We start from the raw sequence: 23315 nt of genomic DNA on the forward strand, positions 1-23315 counted from the left end.
TATGTTGTGCAACTAGGCACCTATCTTTCTTGCTCTACCGTTGAGACCTACCTTTGTTCAAAAAAAAAGCTCCCTAACTCGAGTCAGTCTCCTACTGCTACCGCTATGTTCCTTTACTGCGATGTGTGATGTCTGTCTAAACTTTATCGTACCACGGGCGATGAGAGACTTATTTGTCACAGGGAGAAAGTGATTAACTAAGCGTAATCATTTTCGAAGCATCGTGACGCTTTCCCACCAAAATGGCTAGAGCTGCCAATTCTCATTGTGAAACGAATCATTCCTCCAAAACGGCGGTGGGGGTGCCGGCTAGGGAAATCTTATGGTTTTCTATGTTTTTTTTTTACATTGTTAGATATTTGACTTTTTAATACGGGCCCTCATCAGTAGTGTCACATCATCACTTACAAGTGTGGGTCCCACTATCAGAAACTGTGTTAACTCATGCTCAATACGAGATCATTGTTTTTTTCCGGAAAAAGGCAAAATATGATAGATTTATGTCCCTGAAACCAAAAGTGATACGGAGCGATAAATTCTAGCAGAAAAGTGGCGCCTTTATGTTTCGACGAACAAGATGCACACATACGTATTCTAAGATAAATTTTGATGGAAAATTTTGAGAAATTCTTATTATTATTTGATATGTAATAAGTATCGTTGGACTCGTCTCGGAAAATGCTTTCTAACTATCCAAAATTTATACCCACGGTCCTTGTATATGTAGACTATATTTTAGTTAAGCATAGAAAAACATGAAAAACGAGAATACCGTATACTGTAATAACAATGAGCGCAGCCCAGCACCACGAGCTCGATACTTCACCAAAAGCCGACGTGGCGTTCGTCCCCGCGCTTTTATATATGTATATATACATATATACTATATATATCCACGTCGCCGACGCGAGCAGGGCGCACCCACCCATCGCCCGACCATCACACCATCCACCAGTCCCCACTCCACGCTCACGCACCCCAGCCCAGCCGGCGACGCCAAGCCAGACCCACAACCGGACCGCATTCGCGCGCAGACGCCGGCCATGGGGGTGCTGCGGAGCACGCAGAGCATGGAGGCGGAGGTGGAGGAGCTGCGGGCTGCGCTGCTGCTCGGCCCAGGCGGCGCGGGCGCCTGGCGCCGGCCGGGCGCGGCCGTCAAGAGGGCCGCCGCCGCGGAGGAGGGCGCGGCCGAGCCCCGCGCCGTCTGCGTCACGGGGGGCATCTCCTTCCTCGGCCTCGCCGTCGTCGACCGCCTCCTCCGCCACGGCTACACAGTCCGCCTCGCCCTCGAGACGCAAGGTACGCCTGCTCCGCCCGCCCGCTGGCTCCCCAGCCCGACTCGCGAGCTCTTTCGATTTTTTTTTGTAAAAAAATGCGTGTTTTCGGAGTAGACGGAGAGAACTTCGCCATTGGATTTCGCCGCCGGCCCCTCCCAGCTGGCCACCTTCCCCTTCCCCCCCCCCCCCCGCCCCCCCCCGCTGCTTTTAAAATCTTGTGCGCGTTGGCGAATTCCGCAATGCGCCGTGGTTTCACACGTGCTCCTTCTCCGGATTCAGCAATAGTTTACTAACATTTGGTATATGGTTCCCTTCTCCGGGATAAAGAATTGTTGAAGAATCCAGCTCCGTCTTTGCAATCCACGAGTTCTACCTTGGGTAATTGGATGGGAATTGCAGAATTGCAGTCAAGAATTTGCCCACTCGGGTCCAGGAACGGGCATTTGGCTAGCAAAGCAACAAGGCGCAAGATTGCTAATTTCGTTCTCCGGAGGGTTCTAGAGTCGTTTCAGTAGCATCAGAAGTCGACACAGTCCCAACTCACGTCTAGAAACCGAACGACCATGGAGTATGTCACCAGTAGTGATGTGTCCAAAATGTTGGTGCGTAGGCATGCGTTTTCCTGCTGGGCAGACGGACAATTGGCTGAGCGTTGCATCACATTTTGGTGCACAACGTATGACATTTTACCAGTGCGTTTCTTCTGGACCACTAGGAAAATTTGCGTGCGTGCGTGCGTGCCCCTTATGAACAAATCAGTCTGTCAGTTCGCTCTCGTTGGAAAGCAAGAGCCTACCAAGACGTCCCGGTCTTCTTGCCGTCCGGTTCTTACCCTTTTCCTGACCGCGTAAGAAAAGCATGTGAAGTTCCTCATTCCGTTTGCGTGGTATAGGTCTGTTGGGTAGTTTGGTCAACGAAGAGAGGGCAAGGAAACATCAGTTTTCACAGTAACTAGATGTGTTGACTGCTGATGTCACTGACCCAGCACTACTGGTGACATACTCTACCTACTAAGGCTGTTTCAAACACTTCAGCACAAGAAAATTTAACTGCAGTCTTTGTCCCACGAATATGTCTCTTTATTCGGGACATTTAAGGAACATATGAATTGTATTACTGATAAGATTCTCTTTTATTTAGTAGTCACTGATAGGACCACCTCATCTTACCACCTCACCGAATGGGCCATTCGAAATTTGATTTGGTACCTAAAGATAAGTGATGCGTAATTCTTGTCCGTTAGCAGCTTGGCAGTTCCAGAAGTGTGTAGTTTCCTAATCAGGGAGGATGAGAAACCGTGGGCACATGTTCTCGAACGCTATAACTTCAGCACCTTTTCGGAAGATAAGAAGGGCAGTTGTGAAACTACCCTGTGTTCTTATCCTTACTCTGTCAGCAAAAATGTGACATAAATAGAATCCCATGTTATCTCTCTTAAAGCAGTATTCAATGTGACAATGTTTTGGAGGACTCTTTACAGTTACTGTCAAGTGGGATTTCTTTCTGAAGCTTGATGTGTTACTCCCATATGCATCATTGATGCGATGCTGGCCCACCCATAATACAAAATAGTCCTACTGAACTTGAAGTAAAGATTATGGTCCTGTTCAGGCCACTGCCAAATTGCGGCGCACACAGTCTGCCTCTCATTATCAAAAGTCGACATAATCCCATTTTAATTGCAAAGCAGCCAGGCACACAATATCGCTAATTTCGTTCTCCGGAGGGTTCTAGAGTCATTTTAATTGCTTCAGAAGTCGACATAATCCCATCTCACGTTTAGAAACCAAACAACCCTGGAGTATGTCACCAGCAGTGATGTGTCCAAATGTTGGTGCGTAGGTATGTGTTTTTCTGCTGGACAGATGGACAATTGGCTGAGTGTTGCATCACATTTTGGTACACACTGTATGACATTTTACCAGTGCATTTATTTTGGACCGCTAGAAAAATTTGCGTGCCCCTTATGAACAAATCAGTCAGTTCACTCTCATTTGGAAAGCAAGAGCCTACCAAGTCATGCATGAGACGTCCTGGTTTTCTTGCTGTCCGTTTCTTACCTTTTCCCTAGCCGGTCGGCGCGAAAGCGTAAGAAAAGGATCTGAAGTTGCTCATTCCGTCTGTATGCTCTAGGTCTGTTCGGTAGTTTGGTCAACGAAGAGAGCAACACCAGTTTTGACAGTAGCAAAATGTGTTGACTGCTGATGTTACTGAGCCAGCACTTGATGTCTTCGATTTTAGTGGTGTAACACCGGCCAACTCTACCTACTAAGGCTGTTTCACACACTACATTTAACTGCGGTCATCGTCCCACGAATACGGCTCTTTATTCGGGACATTTAAGGAACATATGAATTGTGTTACTGATAAGGCCACCTCATCTTACCACCTCACCCAATGGGCCATTTGAAATTTTTATTTGGTACCTAAAAATAAGTGATGCGTCAATTCTTGTCCGTTAGCAGCTTGTCAGTTCCACAAGTGTGTAGTTTCCTAATCAGGGAGGATGAGAAACCGTGGGCATATGTTCTCGAACACTAAAACTCAGCACCTTTTTGGAAGATAAGAAGGGCAGTTGTGAAAACAACCTGTGTGTATGTTCTTATCCCTACTCTGTGTCAGCAACAGTGGATGTACAATGTATCCCATACCATCTCTCTTAAACAGTATTCAATGTGACAATGTTTTGGAGGCCTCTTTACAGTTATACTGTCAAGTGGGATTTCTTTCTGAAGCTTGACGTGTTACTCACATATGCATCATTGATACGATGATGGCCCACCCATAGTAGAAAATAGTCCTACTGAACTCGAAGTAGCAACATAAACATTAAGGTCATGTTCTGCCAAATTGAAATCCCTAACTTAGTTGTGATTTCTTTGGCTGTGGCAGAGGATCTGGATAAGTTGCGGGAGATGGAAATGTTCGGCGAGAATGGCAGGGATGGGGTCTGGACTGTGATGGCAAATGTCATGGACCCCGAGAGTTTGCACCGAGCTTTCAATGGCTGTGTTGGTGTGTTTCATACCTCATCACTGGTGGATCCAGGGGGCATCTCCGGCTACACGGTGAGCTCCTCAACCTGTAATGTTCCTTAAATAGGTACATATATGTCCATGAACAGAAAGTTTCATCATCATAAAAGAATGATCCATGGAAAAGTTATGCCGGATAAGTTTGTCTGCTTATTTTGTTTGTCTGCATAATAATGATTGATAAAGATGCTGTTTTGATAATGTCATTGCTCCTGCATCTCAACTTTGGACACAAAAAACAATTTTCTTTGTGTTTCAAGGTAGGCAAGAGGTATACGTTATGGAATAGGTGGATGTCAACTAGATAAGGACATCATCATTAATTAGGTACAAAAGAAGGTGCTAGTGTTCTAAAATGTAAATACCGAGAGATAACGACAGAGGTATGGCCGTGGTTAACAGATAACATTCCAATCATATTAATGAAGCAGATGTTGCTACAGAGAGATGAAATTTCGTACCTAATAACTGTACACCTTGCGCTCAGTTATTGTTATTATGCAAGTTTAACGACAACTTATTTTGTACTATGCCGGACAATCCCAGAAGTTCTATCACAGCATGCAATTGCAAAAGTTTCTTATGTTAAAATGGCCATTTATATTATGAAGTATATATGTAGGTGCTTACTTACCCATCAATGATCCTGGGAAATAGCCTTAGCTACACCATCAATATTCTGTGCATGTTCTACATAATTAAGATTGGTTGGCAGGGTGTTCACCTCCGATGTGAATTCTGCCAACAACCATTGATTCTTGAACTTCATGAGGCTACCAAAATTTTATATTAAATAGGCTTCGTCTAGTTGGATTGCTTAACTTTTCAGATGTCATTGCTTGAGTTCCTTTTGTTGAGTTTATTTCTACATTTTTCTGTGGCACTATATCTGACCACAGCATCAAGGAATGATATGAATTAACCGCGGCAATCAGAAGAATTAGGCATCTAGCCATTTTGCAAGCATACCTACTACAATGAGTGGATTGGTAGGTGGCTACTGACTCCAAATATACACCTTAATGATGGAAATAGTTTGGATAGTAGTGCAAATGAAGAACTAAAATGGTTCCAAGTATATGTTATATTCGTATGCAAGTGTTTTAATGTGGAACCACCAAATCCACTCAGATTATGTTGCTGGGACTTTATTAGATCATGCCTGATGTTGCACCACTTTCTTTAGCAGAGTCATCTTTTGTATGGATATAGTTCCTGTTGTTGTTTTTGTTTATGCCACTCTCTGTATTGTTTATCTTGACCTTACATACACTTAATAAAGAACGCGTGATGAAATGTTATTTAGGTTTATTGTGCCATGCCATGTGAATTCCGCCTGCAGTGTAGATTACTTATCATGCAAAGCATCTAGCCTGAATATGAAGTCCACACACTCTTTACTTATGCTTGGGGTGCTGCTGATTTGAACGCAAATATTAAAGGCATCCGATTGCTCTGTTGGCTGCAATTAAAAGCTCATCCAGGTGATGAACTGTATGAAATTGAGCACTGCCTCTAGCTTTTCAAATTCAGTACCTCACAATGCTTTACTTCAGCAACTTTTGGGTCAATAAAGAGTTGGTTAGGTAGTGTCCTGTCTTGTCTTTTTTGACATTCTCTGCCAAATTGATAGTCCTTTTGGTATCCGAATGTTCCAAAGCAGCTCTTGCAAAGTTAATCATAGTGGATCGCAGGCTTGCAGTAGGGGCCAAGAAAATTACTTTGTACAAAGTATCAGATAAAAGTTGACTTTACTTCTCAGTAGATCATCGATGTTGATTTGGTTTCCTGCCCTTCAGTTTTTTATGAGAAGTCGAGAACTTTATGATCAAGGACCAGTAGTATTAGTTTTGTAGAATATTTTTACTTCTGTTTTTTTAATCTTGCTGAGTTATCAATTTTATGATTCCTTTCAAAGATCCAATCATGGAACACAATATGTTTTATGCACATCATTGTTAGTTGGGCACTCACAATCACATCATGTGAACATGGACCAGATGCCACTAAACCTAGAGAACCAGAGACATCATGTTTGCAACTGGCTGATTAGACTGTAGAGAGCCTGTACTGTTGTAAATAGCGTGGGGCAGTATCCATTAGTTGAAGTTGCACTTACTAGAAATAGTAGTTGACATGATTACTGCACGAAGTAGGTGTAGTACTTTAATTTCCTTAAAAGACTTAATAATTTCTTCTAGCGCATTTCTAAGCGAAGTTCTTGACCAATTTCTTCGTCCAGAATAAGGAAATCATGAATACCCCCACTTTATATTCTGCACAGTACATTGAGAATACCTTTTGCTTTTACATCACTTTTTTTTAAAACAACGGAAGAGATCGCCATTTTCTAGTCTGTGCTTCACAATCACAAACAGCCTCTAGGAATGTTGATCTGGGTTTTACTCCCAAGCGGCCTTGTGCTTCCCTAACCTTTCCAATGCTAATTTGAACAGAAACACATGGCGACTCTTGAGGCCAAAGCGGCAGAGCAGGTGGTCGAAGCGTGCGTGAGGGCGGAGTCCGTGAGGAAGTGCGTGTTCACCTCGTCGCTGCTGGCCTGCGTGTGGAGGCAGAACAGCCCTCACCATCACCGGTTCCCCACCACTGTCGACGAGAGCTGCTGGAGCGACGAGGCCTTCTGCCGTGACAACAAGGTGAGCTCTCTGAAACTTGTAGTTTAGCCTTCCCACTCTGTTAGCATGTGCTGACGTTTAATGTTCTTTTAGCTGTGGTGTGCGCTGGGCAAGACGATGGCGGAGAAAGCTGCGTGGCGGGCGGCACGGGGCAGGGACCTGAAGCTCGTGACGGTGTGCCCCGCTCTGGTGACCGGGCCGGGCTTCCGCCGGCGGAACTCCACCCCGTCCATCGCCTACCTCAAAGGTCTCTCTATGCTCAGTGTATCAGGTTTCTTCTTCTAGCCGGAGTTGCTCGCCAACACTGACGAGCTGCTGTTTCGTTTCATCTGTCAGGAGCGCACGCGATGCTAGCGGAGGGCGTGCTGGCGACGGCGGACGTGGAGCGGGTGGCGGAGGCGCACGTGCGCGTGTACGAGGCGATGAGCGGCACCGCCGGCGGGCGGTACATCTGCTTCGACCACGTCGTGCGGCGCGCCGAGGAGTTTGCGGAGCTGGAGCGCCAGCTGGGGCTCCGGCCCAGGGGCACGGCGCCCGCCCGTGGCGACATGGCGGCGGGGCCGTCATCCGAGCTCTGCAACCGGAAGCTGGCAAGGCTGGTGTCGTCCCGGAGGCGGTGCACCCACGACGCCTACCTCCCCGTTGCGTACGACTAGGAAACAAAAGATGATCGTCGCGGGAGGAGGAGGTGTGGAGTTGGCGTTGTACAGAGTTGTGCCAAGTCTAATAAAGCTGAGCTTAGAAAGGTCTGATCTCAAAATCACCATCGTAGTTCGTAGAATAGAACACCAAGCTTCTCTTCAACGTCTAGTGGAAGAGAACCATGTCGTCGCCGGTGCATGCCGACGGCAAGAATTGGCTGCGTGCCGACAACATGGAGGCGATGGAAAGCCCACATCCACCCCTGTGTCGCCCAACCCTACGTGACACGGGGGGTGACGCCGTCGCTGGCTCCCTCCTCCCTCGCCGCCACTGAAGGACCTGCTGGCCGAAGCTCTTGCGGCGGGGACTTCTCCCTCAAGCGGTGGTTCATTTCTTCTCTGCCGGCGGTGGTGCATGGTTTGACGACGACGTCATGCTATTGTGGAGCTCCCGTCGCCAGTGCAGCTCAGCGACGACGGAGTGGGCGTGGCCTCCCACTGTAGAGGCATCCCTCCTGGTGTGGCCTATCTAAGCTTGGGCGGGCCTGCATCTCACCATGGTAGCGGGTGTGCGTGGTGGTGCCTGAAGACGCTGGTGGCTGGGCACTATGGTTGTGTCGGCGACGATGGACTGGGTCCTCACTGCCTAGTCCTTGTTTGGTGGTGGTGAGACGGTGATTTGCCATCCTTCTTCGCCGACAACATCTCCGGCTTGCCTCAAGCACTGGGGCACCCTAGATCTATCTTTCTGGTCGGGCGACAGCGACACGTCTAGGCCATTCGCTCCTTGGGGGCGTCGCCTAGGTGGTTCGTGGAGTCCCCGGTGGGCCGGTTGGAGTGAGTGTTGGCCCCTGCTCAGCGCGTGAGCTTCCGGGGCGCTATGTACACCGTCGTAGGCGCTTCTTGGTCGACGTCTCATTCGGTCAGGTTCGGTCGCGCTGTTCACTCATCAGTGTTAGGCGCTTATGGGCAGGGTGGTGCGTTGGCTTGTGCCTTCCCGAGGTTGGAGTCAGTCTCGTGAAGTTCCCTTCTTCGGTCATGACGTGGCATAGATACAATACACGGTGAGTCCTTGTTTTGTTATTTGGTCGGTGTGGGTTGTGCTGTAAACCTTGTATCATCGAGTTTATAAGCTTTTCGACCTTTTTCTTACTTTCCGAACAAATCTAAGTCGACGTCTGGGCCGTCAGTATAGAGGCTCACATTCAATATCCAGCCCTGGCCTGGCCCAGTAAGGCACCATGATTTCACGGGAAACGGGAGAATGCGGCCCATGCGAATGGAGGTCTGCTTCCTCTGAGCGTGTAGGCATTTCGCCGAGCGGCTGACAGGCAGCCGACGGCGGGAATCGGGACGGCGGTGAGCATCGCAGCGCAGCGCACCTCACCGTAGTATATCGGCGTAGGCGGACGGAGGCCACGCCGAGGATGGATTTGGTCGGAGCATGGCCTTCGCGCATCCCCCGGTCCTCTCCTGCTGGGGATCCCCCGTCGCGCGCACCGCTGGCGATTTCGAAGCCGGCGAGCGGTAATCGTCTCCCCCCCCCCCCCCCCCCCCTCTCCCCTGATCCAGTGGTTATACACTATTTGGCTCATTCTCCCATTCGGCACGGGTTGATGATAGCTGGGGGTTAGCTGAACCTGTCCCGCACCAAGGGCAGCACTCCCCCGGCAAGATTGTATATTGCAGATATTAATTTGTGTTCATGTTACCTAGCTCATACGAATGGTTCTTCATGTTTCTCCCATTATAACAATATAATGCGCGCATGCATCATATGTACACCACTGCACATACTGTGTTACTGACTACCCTATATTTCCTGTAAAAAATGCCAATGCACATGATTTAACATGTCCTTGTAGCACATGTATATATCTATTCACACCACGTAGTGATTGAGCGAAAGGTGTCCGAAGAATCACCGAGAGTTGCCCGCACCACGTGCGTCTCTCCGAGAAATTCAGCACACATCATGGTTCCCGCCCGGCTTGCCGAGCTGCAAGCAAGGGATGGGAGGCACCGTGGGCGTGGACAGCTCCCCAAAGGCCTGCCAGCAGAAGGGGCCGCACATGTGGTACTGCGGCACCACCAGGGGCTTCAGCTGTATCCCGGTCAGGGTGATCTCCGAGCACGGCGAACTGTCGCTGCACGCGAAGTGGGCGGGCTTGATCGTGAAAGTGCCCTGGATGTTCTCGTACTGCACACCCGAGACCGCCACCGCCGAGGTCTGGTTCGGGCACGCCGTCTTGTCGCAGTAGAACTGGTCTATCATGATGGGTGTCTGAACCTCCGACATTTGGATGTTCGAGAATCTTATGTTCTGAACCAGCCCTGAGCCGCCCTGCATTGGTAATGGTAACCGGCCAGTCTGCTTAGCTATATGTATGCATAGTGGCGGTGGTGGTTGAATCATGTCGCATAGTCATCATAGTAGGATTACCTGCCAAGTCTTGATTCTGACGCCGGTCATTGTTCTGAACATGTTGACGTCTCTTACGGTGATGTTGGAGACACATGCTTTGGTGTTGTACTTTCCTAGGCCACCGATGCTGATGCCATGGCCTGGTCCGCAGTTGACGTTGTGTATGTTTATGCCGCTGCAGCCTGTCTGGATGGAAATACAGTCATCACCTGCATTGCAAGGCAAATATTTCATGTCCAGTTTTGGGTTTTCTCTTTGTTTCTCTGTACAGACTTCTATTGTTCTCTTTTTATGCCTTGTAGTATATTTAGTTCTAAATACTTGAGCAAATTTTATGAGCATTACCGCAAGCCAGGTTTGTGTGGTGAATGTTGACGTCTTTGGAGTTCTGCAGGTGAATTCCATCGGTATTGGGGCTATCCTCAGGGGAAGAGATGGTTAAGTTATGAACCATCACTTCTTGACAGCTATCAAACTTCAGATGACACTGGGAGCTGTTGACGATGCTGATACCAGTTACTCTGACATTGGAACTACCATAAAACCTCAGGGCCTGCATCAGAGTACACAGCCGTATCCGCTTAAATACTTCTGGTATGCAATTGCAACTATGTTCAAGTGCCTCAGTATAATCCGCTTACCGTTGGTTTAGTCTGTGGCATCTTCTCCAGCTCTTGATTGTACTGTTCGAAGCATCCAAAGCAAACAATTAAACTTGTCTACCTTTGACTATAGTAAGGATTTTGTTAGATGATCGGGCCTTACTGCATCCATATCATTGTCATCATTTGGATCTGAATTGGCCCACCATTCTTGACCCCGGCCATTTATGACACCAGTGCCTTGAATTGTTATTCCATTTAGTTTTGTGAACTCGAGCCACTGAAGCAAACCAGAGCCCCATGCCCTTGCACCAGTTTTAGCTAAAATAGTTCCATCCAGCTACAAATCGAGAACACATCATTTAGTACAAGAAATTCCGGTGATGATATATAGTTCTTGACTTGTTTCAGGTTTTGGAGGACTTATTTCAGATTAGGAGTAATGTTACCTGGAATAGAATGTTAGGTTTACAGTTAGGCCCGGAAAATGAAATCGGGCCAACAACAAACTCGAGTTCAGATGGTACAAGAATGGTAGATGCCTCCACCTTGCACGCTGCTGCCCATGCTGCTTCAAAAGCCTGTATATAGACAGTAATTAATCTCAACGTATGTTGGGAAAGAATACTGAAGTGTGTCATCATAGCATGAGTGGTGATCCCAACTGTATTTTCTCAGATTCGGAATGCACTCAATATAGCATCGTTCTCTGCACATTAATTACCAGGTTGTTGTTAGCTCATTGTGTTGATAGGAACTGTAGTATAATTTCACAGGCGTGAATGCATTTATAGTTTAATAACTCTACTAAATGTGAGGATTGCCATATTTTCTGGGAGCCACGAGAATGCAGTTGTTGTGTGTGCTCTGTCAGCCATACATACAGAAATTCCTGCAAGTAGTATAGAAAGTTTGTATTCTTGTGAGGCATTCACTGACATGGTACGTTCTTTTACTTGTATTCTTGTGAGGCATTCATTGACATGATACCTTCAGTTACTTACTATAGAAAGTTTCTATTCTTTTCCTCATGGACCGCAAGTAAATGCACTAGTATCCAGACACACATGCCTTTATGGGAGTGTGCCCAATCATGTGAGAAAAGAACAATCTAAAGATAAAAACAAATCTAGTTTGTTGCATTATGTACACTTGTCTTGACATGTAAAATTCCAAACTCCCATTAACATATGATGTGCAGCTTAATGAAAACATATGATTGTGCAATCACGTGGAATATTATTATAAGAGACTCTAATCTTGGCAAGAATGTCCCTGCAGCAAACTAACTTCAAAATTGCATGATAGTAGTGTTTTCCTGAAGATACAAAGCATACACGAGGAAGCCTTCTGAACAACCATGGAATCAATGTTTAAAATAAAGTAAATTAAATAGAATGAGACTCTAACTCAGAATGTATGATGCAGGTGCAAATGTTGATTACTTCGGGACGCGGCACCTTCAGAAGCAGTGCTGGTTACCTGAGTGTCATCTGTCACTCCATCACCCTTTGCTCCAAAAGCAACCACGTTGAAGGCTGTGTCCTGCGATGGCGCTTCTGGTGGCGGCAGAGGCGGTGCTTGTGGAGGTGGCGGTGACGACGGCAGAGGTGATGCTTGTGGTGGCGGCGATGGCGGCAGAGGTGGTGGCGGACTTGGTGGTGTATAACAGTTTCCACCACCTGGACTTGGTGTTGGCACTGCTGGACTCGGGCTGATGGGCACGCTCGGGCCTGTGCTTGGACTCGGCTGGTATCGTTTGTGGGAAGAACCGCCGTTCTTCCCTTTTCCTTTGCTTCTGAACATGGTGGTGGAGGGTCCGTTCTTCTGCCTCCAGTGGCTGCCGCTTCTCGCCTCGCAGATGCTAACGCCGGAGCTCAGAGCAAGCGAGACAAAGATAAGCAGGATGGCGAGACCTTTCGACCCAAGGCTCATCTTCGTGCCTGCAACTTTGTATCTGTCTGCAGTTCGTCGATGGTGGCAGTGTCTGTGTGTGCTTGGGGCTGGAAGGAAGCTGGGCAGGGGATAGACAGAGAGTGTGCGTGTGGTTTTGAAGAGGGAAGGAGAAATTTAAATAGCCAGCTCCATGGATGTCTCGTCCTCAAGGTTGGGACAAAGGAATGGAGATAACGGAAGGTACCAGCCCGAGTGAGTCACGTGCATGCGTGTGACGGGAGGCGATGAATGGATTGATGAACTGCGATCTTGCAAACTGCACGGAGAATTTAAGTTGTTGTTTCTGTAGTTTCTTGCTCTTGTGCATCACCAGCACAGTTGTATGGTGGTGATCGTCTTGTGACAGGTTTTGGCTGGCTCATCCCCAAATGCCATAACCCAGAAGGAATAGAAGTATTGAACAGACAATGTAATAGCTTGTCTGCATGCACTACTAATGGTTCACGGGGTAGGGGAGAGTTATAGAAGCCTTTGTACCTATTCGATCCATTTGACACTAGTTTGGTGCAAGACGCAATGCCCCGGGTGATTACACTGTCTCCTGGGCTCACACTTGTGCAGTTAGTTTCATTGTCAGAGTATTCTTTGTAGCAGATTGTGACCACAAATTCAGTATATATATATACTTAGCTATGTGTGGACATTACTTGAGTATGCATACATCTTTGGTGGGGACTAGGGAATAGCCCGTGAATCTCTTCACTGCTCCTGCTGTTGAGGCACCTGGCCAATGATCATGACATGTCCATCACACCATTTAATTCCATCTTTTGTTTCCACGGGTGTTATGCCGGAACTCCTAAATGCAGGTAGTTCGTAGCCTTCCTTTTAGGATCTCCATCAAGAAAAGCTTCATGTAGGATGAGTGGATGGATTTTGCAGTTGTACTTACTACATTTTCATTCCTGAGCACACCTAACTATGGCAGAAACTTTGAAGGACAGGGCTGCTGGCTGCGATTAGACACCTAACAATTCTCTCTTCGCAAGTGTGAGACACATTATTTGCAGTCGGCATCAGGAGCCGATGGTTTGAGTCTGGCTTATTACTCCCAAGTCCCAACTGCAGGTCACGTGTATTATTGGGTTACGGTCACAGACGGGAACGGGAAGAGGTCGATCGATCAACGGGGACGAGGCCTTGTCGATTGACCAACCTCCCTCCAGCCTAATAACTCAACCACCTGCCTCCCCTTCCAAAATCTGCCGTCCCCATCCTTGCAAGTTCCAAATCTGTGTGCTCGCATCAGCGCATTGCCACCACTCAATTCATCCTCCTTCTCTTCTGCCTCATCGCACGATGGATCTGTCCGTGTGGGTGTAAATCGATAGGATAATTTCGGTGACATAACCGGCTCCAAATCCGTTTTTAGGTATCTATATCCGATTTTAAGGAATTCGGTGGATAAGAATATCCGATTTTGAAGAAGTGCTCCAGATACGATATAGGATATGATATATCAAATAGCATGTGGATATAGATTATCCAAAATTTAATTACCATAATTCAAAAGTTTTGAACTAGATAATCCAATTTTGAGTCAAAATCCAAGACTAATCTCACAAGGTATTGAGTTACCGAATTCCTTTGATGAGCTTATTTAGCTCTAAATTCTATCAACGGAGTTTGTGTTTTAGCTTAAACTTTATCTATCTTTTCTTTTAGCTACACAAGGAAGTTTAAATCCCATTCAATATTTGCAATAACTATATATTTACCAATCAGAGCATATGTATGACTATTTTTATTTCCGGTCCTATTCCATCCTGTTTCTGATTCGAATCCGCAGTCTGGTATGTTCGCATTCGAATCCAAAACCGATCAATATCCGCTCCGATCTGAATCCGAGAAAAATATATGGTAAAGGATATGGTACGAGCGAAATCTGATTCGATCCGATCCGTTTACACCCCTAGTGTTGAGCAAATGCCATGCCGTTTTCTTAGGGCATCTTCAACAGAACGACGCAAATGGATATTGACGACCGTTTGCGACCGCTCGGTCAAAAAATGTGCATGCACTCAGGTCCAGCAGCCCGACGCATACTGACCGGGCTGTCCGCGGATACGCAAATGCGGCCCAAATATGCGCCGAGTTTGCGTCTCTGTGGACGCAGTGCGGCCGTGTCGTGCGACCGCTCGCTTCTCTCACGGGTCCGCCTAGCAGCGACCATGGCTTGATGTGGATTCTCAGCCGGACAACAACTGACAGGAAGGGCAACTGTCAGAGTGGCAACCGCGTCGATCTACGCACGAACCCCGGAAGGGAGCGCGAACTCATAATCCAAAGTGGAAGAGCAACCACATCCCTCTTCGATTTATGCGCCGCCATTCATACGCCCTCAATAAGACTCCTACGTTTGCGCATTCGAAGAGCAGCTCAAGAAAATTGCTTCCCACATAGAGACTCTGTAGCACCTTTGAGGCAGAAGTCACGGTCCGGGAGAGGCTTGCCGTCGCCTTTCTTCTTACCACCATGGCAAGGAAGAAGACGTGGTTGCCTAGTAACCTCCAGGCACCAGCTGCATCGACAGAGATGACCAGGTCTTGTCCCTCGATCCGAAACCGGCATGCCATTCTCCAGCTCCTCCTCGCCACCAAGGCCGGCCAGGAGCAAAGAAAAGGCATACTTTGCAGCTCCGCGAAGAAACGCCACCTCGCCTCCACGGCCGGCCAGGGGAACTTCGGCCGTGCTGCCGAGATAGAGAGGAGAACCCGTGTCCGCAGCTTCGATGAAGAAGAAGACGGCGCTGCTTCTTACCCCTTCTCCCTCCGACCACCGGAGCAGAGAGAGGGCAAGCATCAGCCCTAGCCTGGACAAGATCCAGCGGCACAGATCTTGACCACCGCCTCCACTACAGGGCCCCTTATTGTTGGAGTAGCCGCCGAACACCAACCACGTCCCTCTGACGAGGACGACGGGGAAGAAGAGCAGCAGCCATCGCCAGATCTGGCCCAGGGCGACCGGTGAACTCCACGCGGCATCAAGCCAGCTACTGGCACAGAGGCCACTCCTACACCTAGTATTTACACTACAAAGGCCGCCGCCTTCCCTTAGCGCATCTCCACCGGCGGTGCCGGCGAGAATAGCCTCGGGTCGGTCCGGCGAAGAAGAGGCACCTCTCAAACTACTGTAGCGTGAGGAGAGCAAGGGAGGGGGAAGTGAGAGCTTCCAGTATTGAACTCAGAGTCTCAGACTGAACATGGCCGAGATCCCTCTCTGTTTCTCGTGTACACGAGCAAGCCACGAGCGGACAAACGCATAAGTTTAGCTAGTCGTCCACGTGAACTAGCTGCCCAGCCGATATTTTTGCGAAAACTGTCGGTCTGCTAGGTGCCAATACGTTCTAGGCAAAGCGTACAAAACAAACCCGTGAAATCAGTTTTTTACCTGACGAAGTCAGTTTATTCGACCGCATTTCTTCGCTCTCCTCAGGTTAATTCATTCATCCTATTTAAATATTTCTTCTTCAGCGTTCACATAATGAAAATGGTTTTTTAAAAGGGGTTCACTGACGTTTAAAAAAAATAGATTACAAAAAGAAAAGGTCCATGTTTTGTGAAAATACGGTTCACGATCATATATATTTATTTATTTATTTCACAGATGTTAAATAGGTTTATGTCTTAAAAAGCATTTTCCAAAAATGTTTGACGGATTCTTGGAAGAATAGTTTACGGCTCAAAAAATGCTTTGCGGATCTTAAAAGAAGTTTCATGTTGTTAAAAAAGTTACATGGCTTGATAAAATGGTTCACACTTTTAAAAAATGTTTCGTGGATGTTTAAAAATGTTTACGCTTCAAAAAGTTGTTTCATGGATAATAAAAAAGATCATGTCTGGAAAGAAAATGGTTTAGGTTCAAAAAGTGTTCACCTATATTAAAAAGACTAGCAAATATGGATGTGTGTTGCTATGAGTTGATTTTATTTTAAAGATAGTTCTTTGAGAATTTCAATATAAAAAGACTGCCAATATGATTATCTGTTTTTTAGGTTTTACTGGAAGCAATTAAGGTAACAAAAAGTTCGGGTAATAAAGAACGAAGCAGGCCATCTCCAAAGTAACCAAAAATTCGGGTTACAATTATGTGACATGTAGATACCATTTGCTCCACGTCAAGCGGAAAACGGAAGAGACACCAGTAAGCAGATTAAGGGCAACAATCACTCCGACAGTTCGCTGTTATGATTTTCGGGAGTCCTCACAGTCGATGGTGATGTTGGTGAGCAGATGATCCTTGGCAGCCGTTGTTTTTTAGGCCTCCACGGTTCTCTCTTGAGTAACTGCCACCTTTCCTTCAGCCTAGCCATATCACCCTGCACCGCCATTCTTGCAGCGATTCAGCGCCTATTGAACTCCACTTTCGCCAGAGATAGGTCGTGCCCTTGGTATAGAGCTATCAGCCAGGGAAGAAGAGAGTAGCTTGTATCCCCAATAATGTAGTCTCTAACCACTGGCCCTGCTCCCTCCCCATCTTCCCCGCCTTGCACCGTTCTCAACTACCTTGTAAAATCCCGGGCACACATGATGCATGAGTCCTCCAAGATCCTGGCCAGCCACTGACAATGTCTTTGAACTGCATGTAAGGGTCAACAATAGCCTGCAAGACCATGTTGTTCATGCTCTCTTCTTCAAGGCACAGATTGTTGTTAGGATGAGCTGAAGAGAATATGAGGATGTGCATTGAGCCGAAGGCGCCACAACAGTTGGGGAGGCACTTGAGCTTTTCAAACTTAGCTTTGGTGGTCGCCATCTCCTCAGGACCATGTCACTTTAGATGGATCCTCCTGTTATTTTACCAACCTTACCCTTTCTCTATTGACTTCAGAGTAATATACATAGCTTACATGGGCCATCTTGGGCCTTGGGCTAGACTAGACTATTTGGGCTAAATACAATTTATACACATGTTCTAACACCCCCTTCAAACTCAAGGTGGATCTGAGACATTGAGTTTGAGAACATGAAGCTTATGATGTTCTTTTGTTTGAGCTTTTGTGAAGAAATCTGCAAGTTGAAGCTCTGATGGAACATATTCCAAGTAAATGGTTGATTGTTGGCAATGAGAACGTGTGAAGAAAGCATCAACACCAATATGTTTGGTTAACTCATGCTTGACAGGGTCATTTGCAATCTGGATGGCAGCAGTGCTATCACAAAGAATGGTAGTGGGTGCATCACATGGGACACCAAGATCAGCCAACAACCAACAAAGCCAAATGATTTCTGCTGTGGTGGTAAAGACTGCTCTTAGTTCAGCCTCAGCACTAGACCGTGATATTGCATTCTGTTTCTTCGACTTCCGTGCAATAGGAGATGTGCCCAGAAAAACACAATAACCAGTAACAGAGGAACGGTCATCGGGATTACTCGCCCAAGTGGAGTCAGAGTAAGCATGAAGCTGGAGCTGGCTTGTGCGGGCATAAAACAGCCGGCGAGATGATGTCCCCCTCAAGTATCGAAGAACACGAAGCAAGTGACTATAATGAACTGAGGTAGGAGCACAAACAAACTGACTCAGGATATGAACTGCATGGACTATATGTTTGGTCTGGTCACAGTGAGGTATACAAGGCTACCAACAAGATGATGATTGTGAGAGGGATCCTTAAGAGGAATGCCATCAGTAGAGCGCAATTGCATCTGCAGTTCCATTGGTGTAGCAGCAATACGAGTATCAGTAAGACCTGAGCGCGCTATCAAATCCTGAGTGTAGCGAGACTGAGAAAGATAGTAGCCATCATTAGTGCAATCAACCTCAATTCCCACAAAGTAAATGAGAGATCCTAGGTCTGACATCTTGAACTGCTCACTTTGCTTTCTTTTAACAAAGGCAATGTACTTCTGATCATATCCAGTAATCAACATATCATCCACATAGAGAAGAAGCAAAGTACGCCCACGTTCAGATGTATGAATGAAAAGTGCAGGGTTATGATCACTGGGAGAGAACCCTAAAGCGCAAACCACTGAACAGAATCGCTCAAACCATGGACGAGGGGCTTGTTTAATCCCATAGAGTGATTTGTAAAGGCGACAAACATGACCAGATGGGGCCTCAACACCTAGAGGTGGCTGCATATAAACTTCCTCTTCTAAATCACCATTAAGAAATGCATTCTTTACATCCATTTGTGAAATCTTCCATGCCTGAGCAGCAGCCACACCAATTAAAGTACGACAGAGGCCATATGAGCAACTGGTGCAAAATTTTCATCATAATCTCTCCCATGAGCCTGTTGAAAGACTCTAGCAACAATTCTGGCCTTATAGCGGTCCGCTGAACCATCTGACCTGGTTTTGACTTTATACACCCATTTACAAGTGATAGGAACTGATCGAGGAGGTAAAGGTATCATATCCCATGTATGTGTAGCATCTAGAGCAGCAAGCTGCTCAGACATGGCCAATTGCCACTCGGGCACCATGGTTGCCTCCTGATAAGAATTAGGCTCACAGGCTGCCCCAACACAAAAATCATTTCTATATCTGTTTGGAAGCTCAAGAGAGGAGCGATCACGAAGGGCACACCTGTTTGTCTGAGAGGAATCATCAGTGTAAGGTTCTGTGGTACTGGTTAGATGAGCAGATGATGAAGGAATAGGTGACTGAATATGAGATGAAACTTTTGGACGGCGACTATAATATAAAGGAAAGGGCTCAATATGACGTGGGACTGGTGGAACAGAAGAAGAATGAGTGGATTGTGAATCAATTGGGGAATGAGGAACTGGTGAGGAAGGTGTGTCTTGTTGTGGTTGATCAGATACTGACTCATCTGAAGTGAAGATCGGTGGAAGAGAAAGAAAAGAGGTGGACTCTAAAGAAGTGGAGGATGACGAGGGAGTATAAGAGTTAAATAAGAAGGGTTGATCCTCATTAAAAGTGACATCACGAGAGAAACGAATATGGTGAGCAGAAAGATCATAGCAACGATACCCCTTGTGTTCAAGACTATATCGAAGAAAAACATACTGGACAGATTAAGTAGTCAACTTGGTACGCTCCCGAGGTGCTAATAAAACATAACATGTACATCCAAAGACACGAAGGTGGCTATATGAAGGTGGAGAACCAAACAAAACCTCACCGGGACACTTGCCCTGAAGACGAGAAGAAGGTTGTATGTTTATGAGATACACAGATGTGGAAATAGCTTCACCCCAGAAATGAGTAGGGACAAAAGAAGAAATCATAAGAGTATGAGAAGTTTCAGTTATATGGCGATGTTTTCGCTCAGAAACACCATTTTTTAGCATGAGCATCAGGGCAAGACAACTGGGGAAGGGTACCCTCGAAAGCAAGAAACCCACGAAAGGATGTAGAGAGGTACTCCCCCCCTGAGTCAGAGCGAAAAACACGAATAGCACTTGAAAATTGAGTATGTACCATGTGTGCAAAAGACTGATATATAGAATTCAACTGGGAACGATGTTTCATAAAATAGACCCAAGTATATCGAGAGTAATCGTCAACAAATATGACATAATGTTTGTGACCGCCTTTTGAAACGAAAGGAGAAGGACCCCATACATCAGAGTGCACTAAAGTGAAAGGACGGCTGGAATAGGTAGTGCTAGAGGGATAAGGAAGTTGTATCGATTTCCCTAGATTACAACCCTTACCACGGAACCGGCATCCACAGGAACACGGCCCAAAACACCTTACCCAATAAGACTAGATAAACGAGAACCACATAGATGACCTAAACGATGATGCCACTGGGCGAAAGAGAACGAAGAGGTGGATCTTGACGCTGAGGAAGCAGATGATGCGAAAGCTGAAGGGTGTCAAGCTCGTAGAGGGATGTAGATCCACTAAGGCGACGACCAGTACCAATGATCCTCTTGCTTTGAAGATCCTTCACATAACATGAGGTTTTGATAATACCAACAAAGTTGTCCATATTAGTAATTTGACAAACAGACAAGTGACTCATGGATAATTCAGGAACAAAGGAAATATCAGGAATTGAAAACTTGGATGTGCAAAGAGAGCCCAGATGAGTAACATAACAAGGTGTACCATCAGCGGTATGAACGAAGGCATCATCCTTCACTGGCTGACATGACACAAGCTGGGAAGGATCAGAGGTGACATGAAAAGAACCTCCTGAATCAAGCACCCAAGGCCGAGTAACACGAGAAGCAGACTGAGAGGCAGCAGACATTGATGCACTCATTGCTGGTTGTGGTTGTGGTTCACCTATCACAATAGCAGAAGACCTCCTAGTAGGGGGATGACGCTACTGCTATTGAGGAGGAAACTTTCTTTGGTACTCAGCCAATAACTCTGGGTGTAGGACAAAACAGCTATCAACTGTGTGTCCAGACTTCTTGCATTGGGTACAATATTTTAACTCTGGGTGTAGGACAAAACAATTATCAAATGTGTGTCCAGACTTCTTACATTGAGTACAAAATTTCCCCGAAGAACCTCTAAAGGGGCCCCGAGGGAGCAGCAAGAACACTGGTGTGAGTCATTGGACCAGTGGATGAGGTAAGGGAGCGAAGACGTGTCACCCCAGCAATTAAGCTAGCAAGCGCCTCATGCTAAGTTTATTAAATGAAGCACATCAAACAAATCGATAGAGCTCAAGCGGACAATATGGCACGACTCATGCTAAGTTTATTATGCTTACTCAATCAGGCCACTCAACAGATCCATTTCACAATAGAGAAAATATTTGCACCTCAAAGCACAATGAAAATAACCAGGGGAAATTTACCTGAGTGACTTGCGGAGAGGCTTCAGTGGGTGACATAGTCCCATCCCAATCTTCCCCAATCAGGATTCCATGTGTGTTTCTATTTTCTATGCTTCACAGAAATTTGGCTTATGGTACAAAGGAGAAAATATTATTGTAGAATAGTTGGAAAAAGAGTAGCTTCGCCTCCTTGCAAATATACTTTAAATCTGGCCCCACTATATTTGCCGAGATAGAACTGCAAATATATCGTAAGAATATTGTGCATTTTTATTTAGTTGTGTTGTACATTTTTGTATGTGTAATAGAAAACATACTGATTAAATTCATGAAGGACCTAATATTTTCTACTCCACGGGAGTATTAGGTTTAGCTATGGATGAGGAGGCCGTAGTTGTTGAGTCACCACAGGAATCTTACAATATTACTAGGGCATCAAGGAACAACATGAGGATCCATAATCAGCTTGAGGTCCGCGGGAAGTAGATCAAGAGCCAAATTGATCAGCACAATGATCAGCGCGAGATCTGTGTTGATCAGTGGGATATCCAAGATTTTCATGAAAAAACTAGTGTTGCAACCAATAAGCACTCAACTGATGCAAATTGAACTCAGATGGTGTTGCGAAAAATTATTTTGTGATAATAGTAGCTTGAAAAATCACAAGCCTAATATTTTTGCGACCGTACTTTTGTGATACACGTGTCATTGAAATCTAATTCGAACTTGACTTCTTATTAGTTTGTACATAGGTGCAAAGAATGATGTCCTTCTCCCCAAGATGATTCAAGCTTTCGAGGAGAGGGGACGCACATATAGCTTGTTTTGGTGGGTTTGTTTTAAGGCACTAAATCATCTCATGGGAAATGGGCAAAAATGTAACTGATTCAGATGATCGTTTATGTGGTGTTGATGCTTGATAAAACAATAGTGGTAAGGGGACATGATGTATAGAAAATTATGTGAAGTGTTTGTGGTGAGTTTTGTTGTTGACATGTGTGAGTTGATATGGGTTTTGTAGTTGTGTCATGTCATGTATGGATGGATGAGTTTCCAAGTTACTGATATTACAATCTCTCTATTTTGAAGGTGCAATCACAATTTCCTAGGGAACTATGTCCACTCAATATTGTCTGACTTCTCACTCTACATACATCAAATGATATGCTGGAGAGGGGAAAGATCGGCTTGGTCATTCTTTCAAAAAGAAAAAACCTACCGCTAAACCTAGTACTGACTTGGACCCAGGACAGAGCCAGGAAAAAATCTGAGGGGGTCACCCCATAACTATAGTGGTATAATTAGAAATTTTAAAGGTTAATTTATTATTTTAAAGAAGATTGCCAACATCCCTTGGTGTCATTTGACACAAATGCTTACATGCTAGCTCTGCCCTCTGACCATTGCATGCGAGGAGAATAACACTATGACACTAACAAAACATGACATTGATTCAAGATTATTTTTTAAAATTTATATAGTACACATGCAATATAACCTAGGAACATGAAAGACACAAACTAAGAATTGAACTATGGGATGTAGTATATAAATGTGCAAATGCAAGATTTTTATGCAAATTATGTACTGTAAAACATCTAGATTTTCTATTAATTTACACTTAAAAGGCAAGCATGCATTGTGAAAACATATGTCGAGATATTTTCAAGGTTGTACACTTCATAGAACTCTGTGAGATATTTAGACACACTAAATACATAAGAACACATACATATACCTACAACTCATCTATCTTTCAGAAGTTTTTTCTTAAGGCATGCAATTACTATTGTATTTTCTATTTATGATTTTTAGGAATCTAAAACAATTCTGTAACGGAGAAACTAGGGCAACTAGACTTTTATAATAGTGTAAAACCCCCAAAATTGAGCAAGTAATGTCACCTTCCATGCAAAGTATAATTTATTTACGAATGTTAGTGCAAGTGTATCTCCAATAGCTGTTTGAGGTGTCTAGTGCAGAGTGATTTTGACAACCCCCTCAAGTGAAGTAGGGAAATAATCATGGCTTTCT

General features: G+C 45.6%; 2 protein-coding genes and 1 long non-coding RNA gene across 3 annotated transcripts; 2 read left to right on the top strand and 1 right to left on the bottom strand.

Moving 5' to 3' along the window:
- Window positions 1-895: 895 nt before the first annotated feature.
- On the top strand, window positions 896-7693 carry LOC127326342 (cinnamoyl-CoA reductase-like SNL6). Its single transcript, XM_051353214.2, has 5 exons — window positions 896-1299; window positions 4170-4345; window positions 6769-6969; window positions 7042-7195; window positions 7285-7693. The coding sequence occupies exons 1-5, from the start codon at window positions 1044-1046 to the stop codon at window positions 7602-7604; spliced, it is 1107 nt and encodes a 368-aa protein (XP_051209174.1). The 5' UTR covers window positions 896-1043; the 3' UTR covers window positions 7605-7693.
- Window positions 7694-9302: 1609 nt separating this feature from the next.
- Window positions 9303-12551, bottom strand: LOC127326341 (polygalacturonase At1g48100). The gene is made up of 7 exons (XM_051353213.1): window positions 12099-12551; window positions 11066-11197; window positions 10780-10956; window positions 10656-10697; window positions 10360-10567; window positions 10033-10223; window positions 9303-9933 (listed from the first exon to the last, which is right to left on the bottom strand). Exons 1-7 carry the CDS (start codon window positions 12549-12551, stop codon window positions 9553-9555), a joined length of 1584 nt encoding a protein of 527 aa, XP_051209173.1. The 3' UTR covers window positions 9303-9552.
- Window positions 10471-13215, top strand: LOC127326343 (uncharacterized). Its single transcript, XR_007867778.2, has 2 exons — window positions 10471-10608; window positions 12045-13215. It is a non-coding gene; the product is annotated as an uncharacterized lncRNA (long non-coding RNA).
- The last annotated feature ends 10100 nt before the right edge of the window (window positions 13216-23315 follow it).

This window comes from Lolium perenne, chromosome 1, assembly GCF_019359855.2.
Source record: "Lolium perenne isolate Kyuss_39 chromosome 1, Kyuss_2.0, whole genome shotgun sequence".
Lineage (NCBI taxonomy): Eukaryota > Viridiplantae > Streptophyta > Magnoliopsida > Poales > Poaceae > Lolium > Lolium perenne.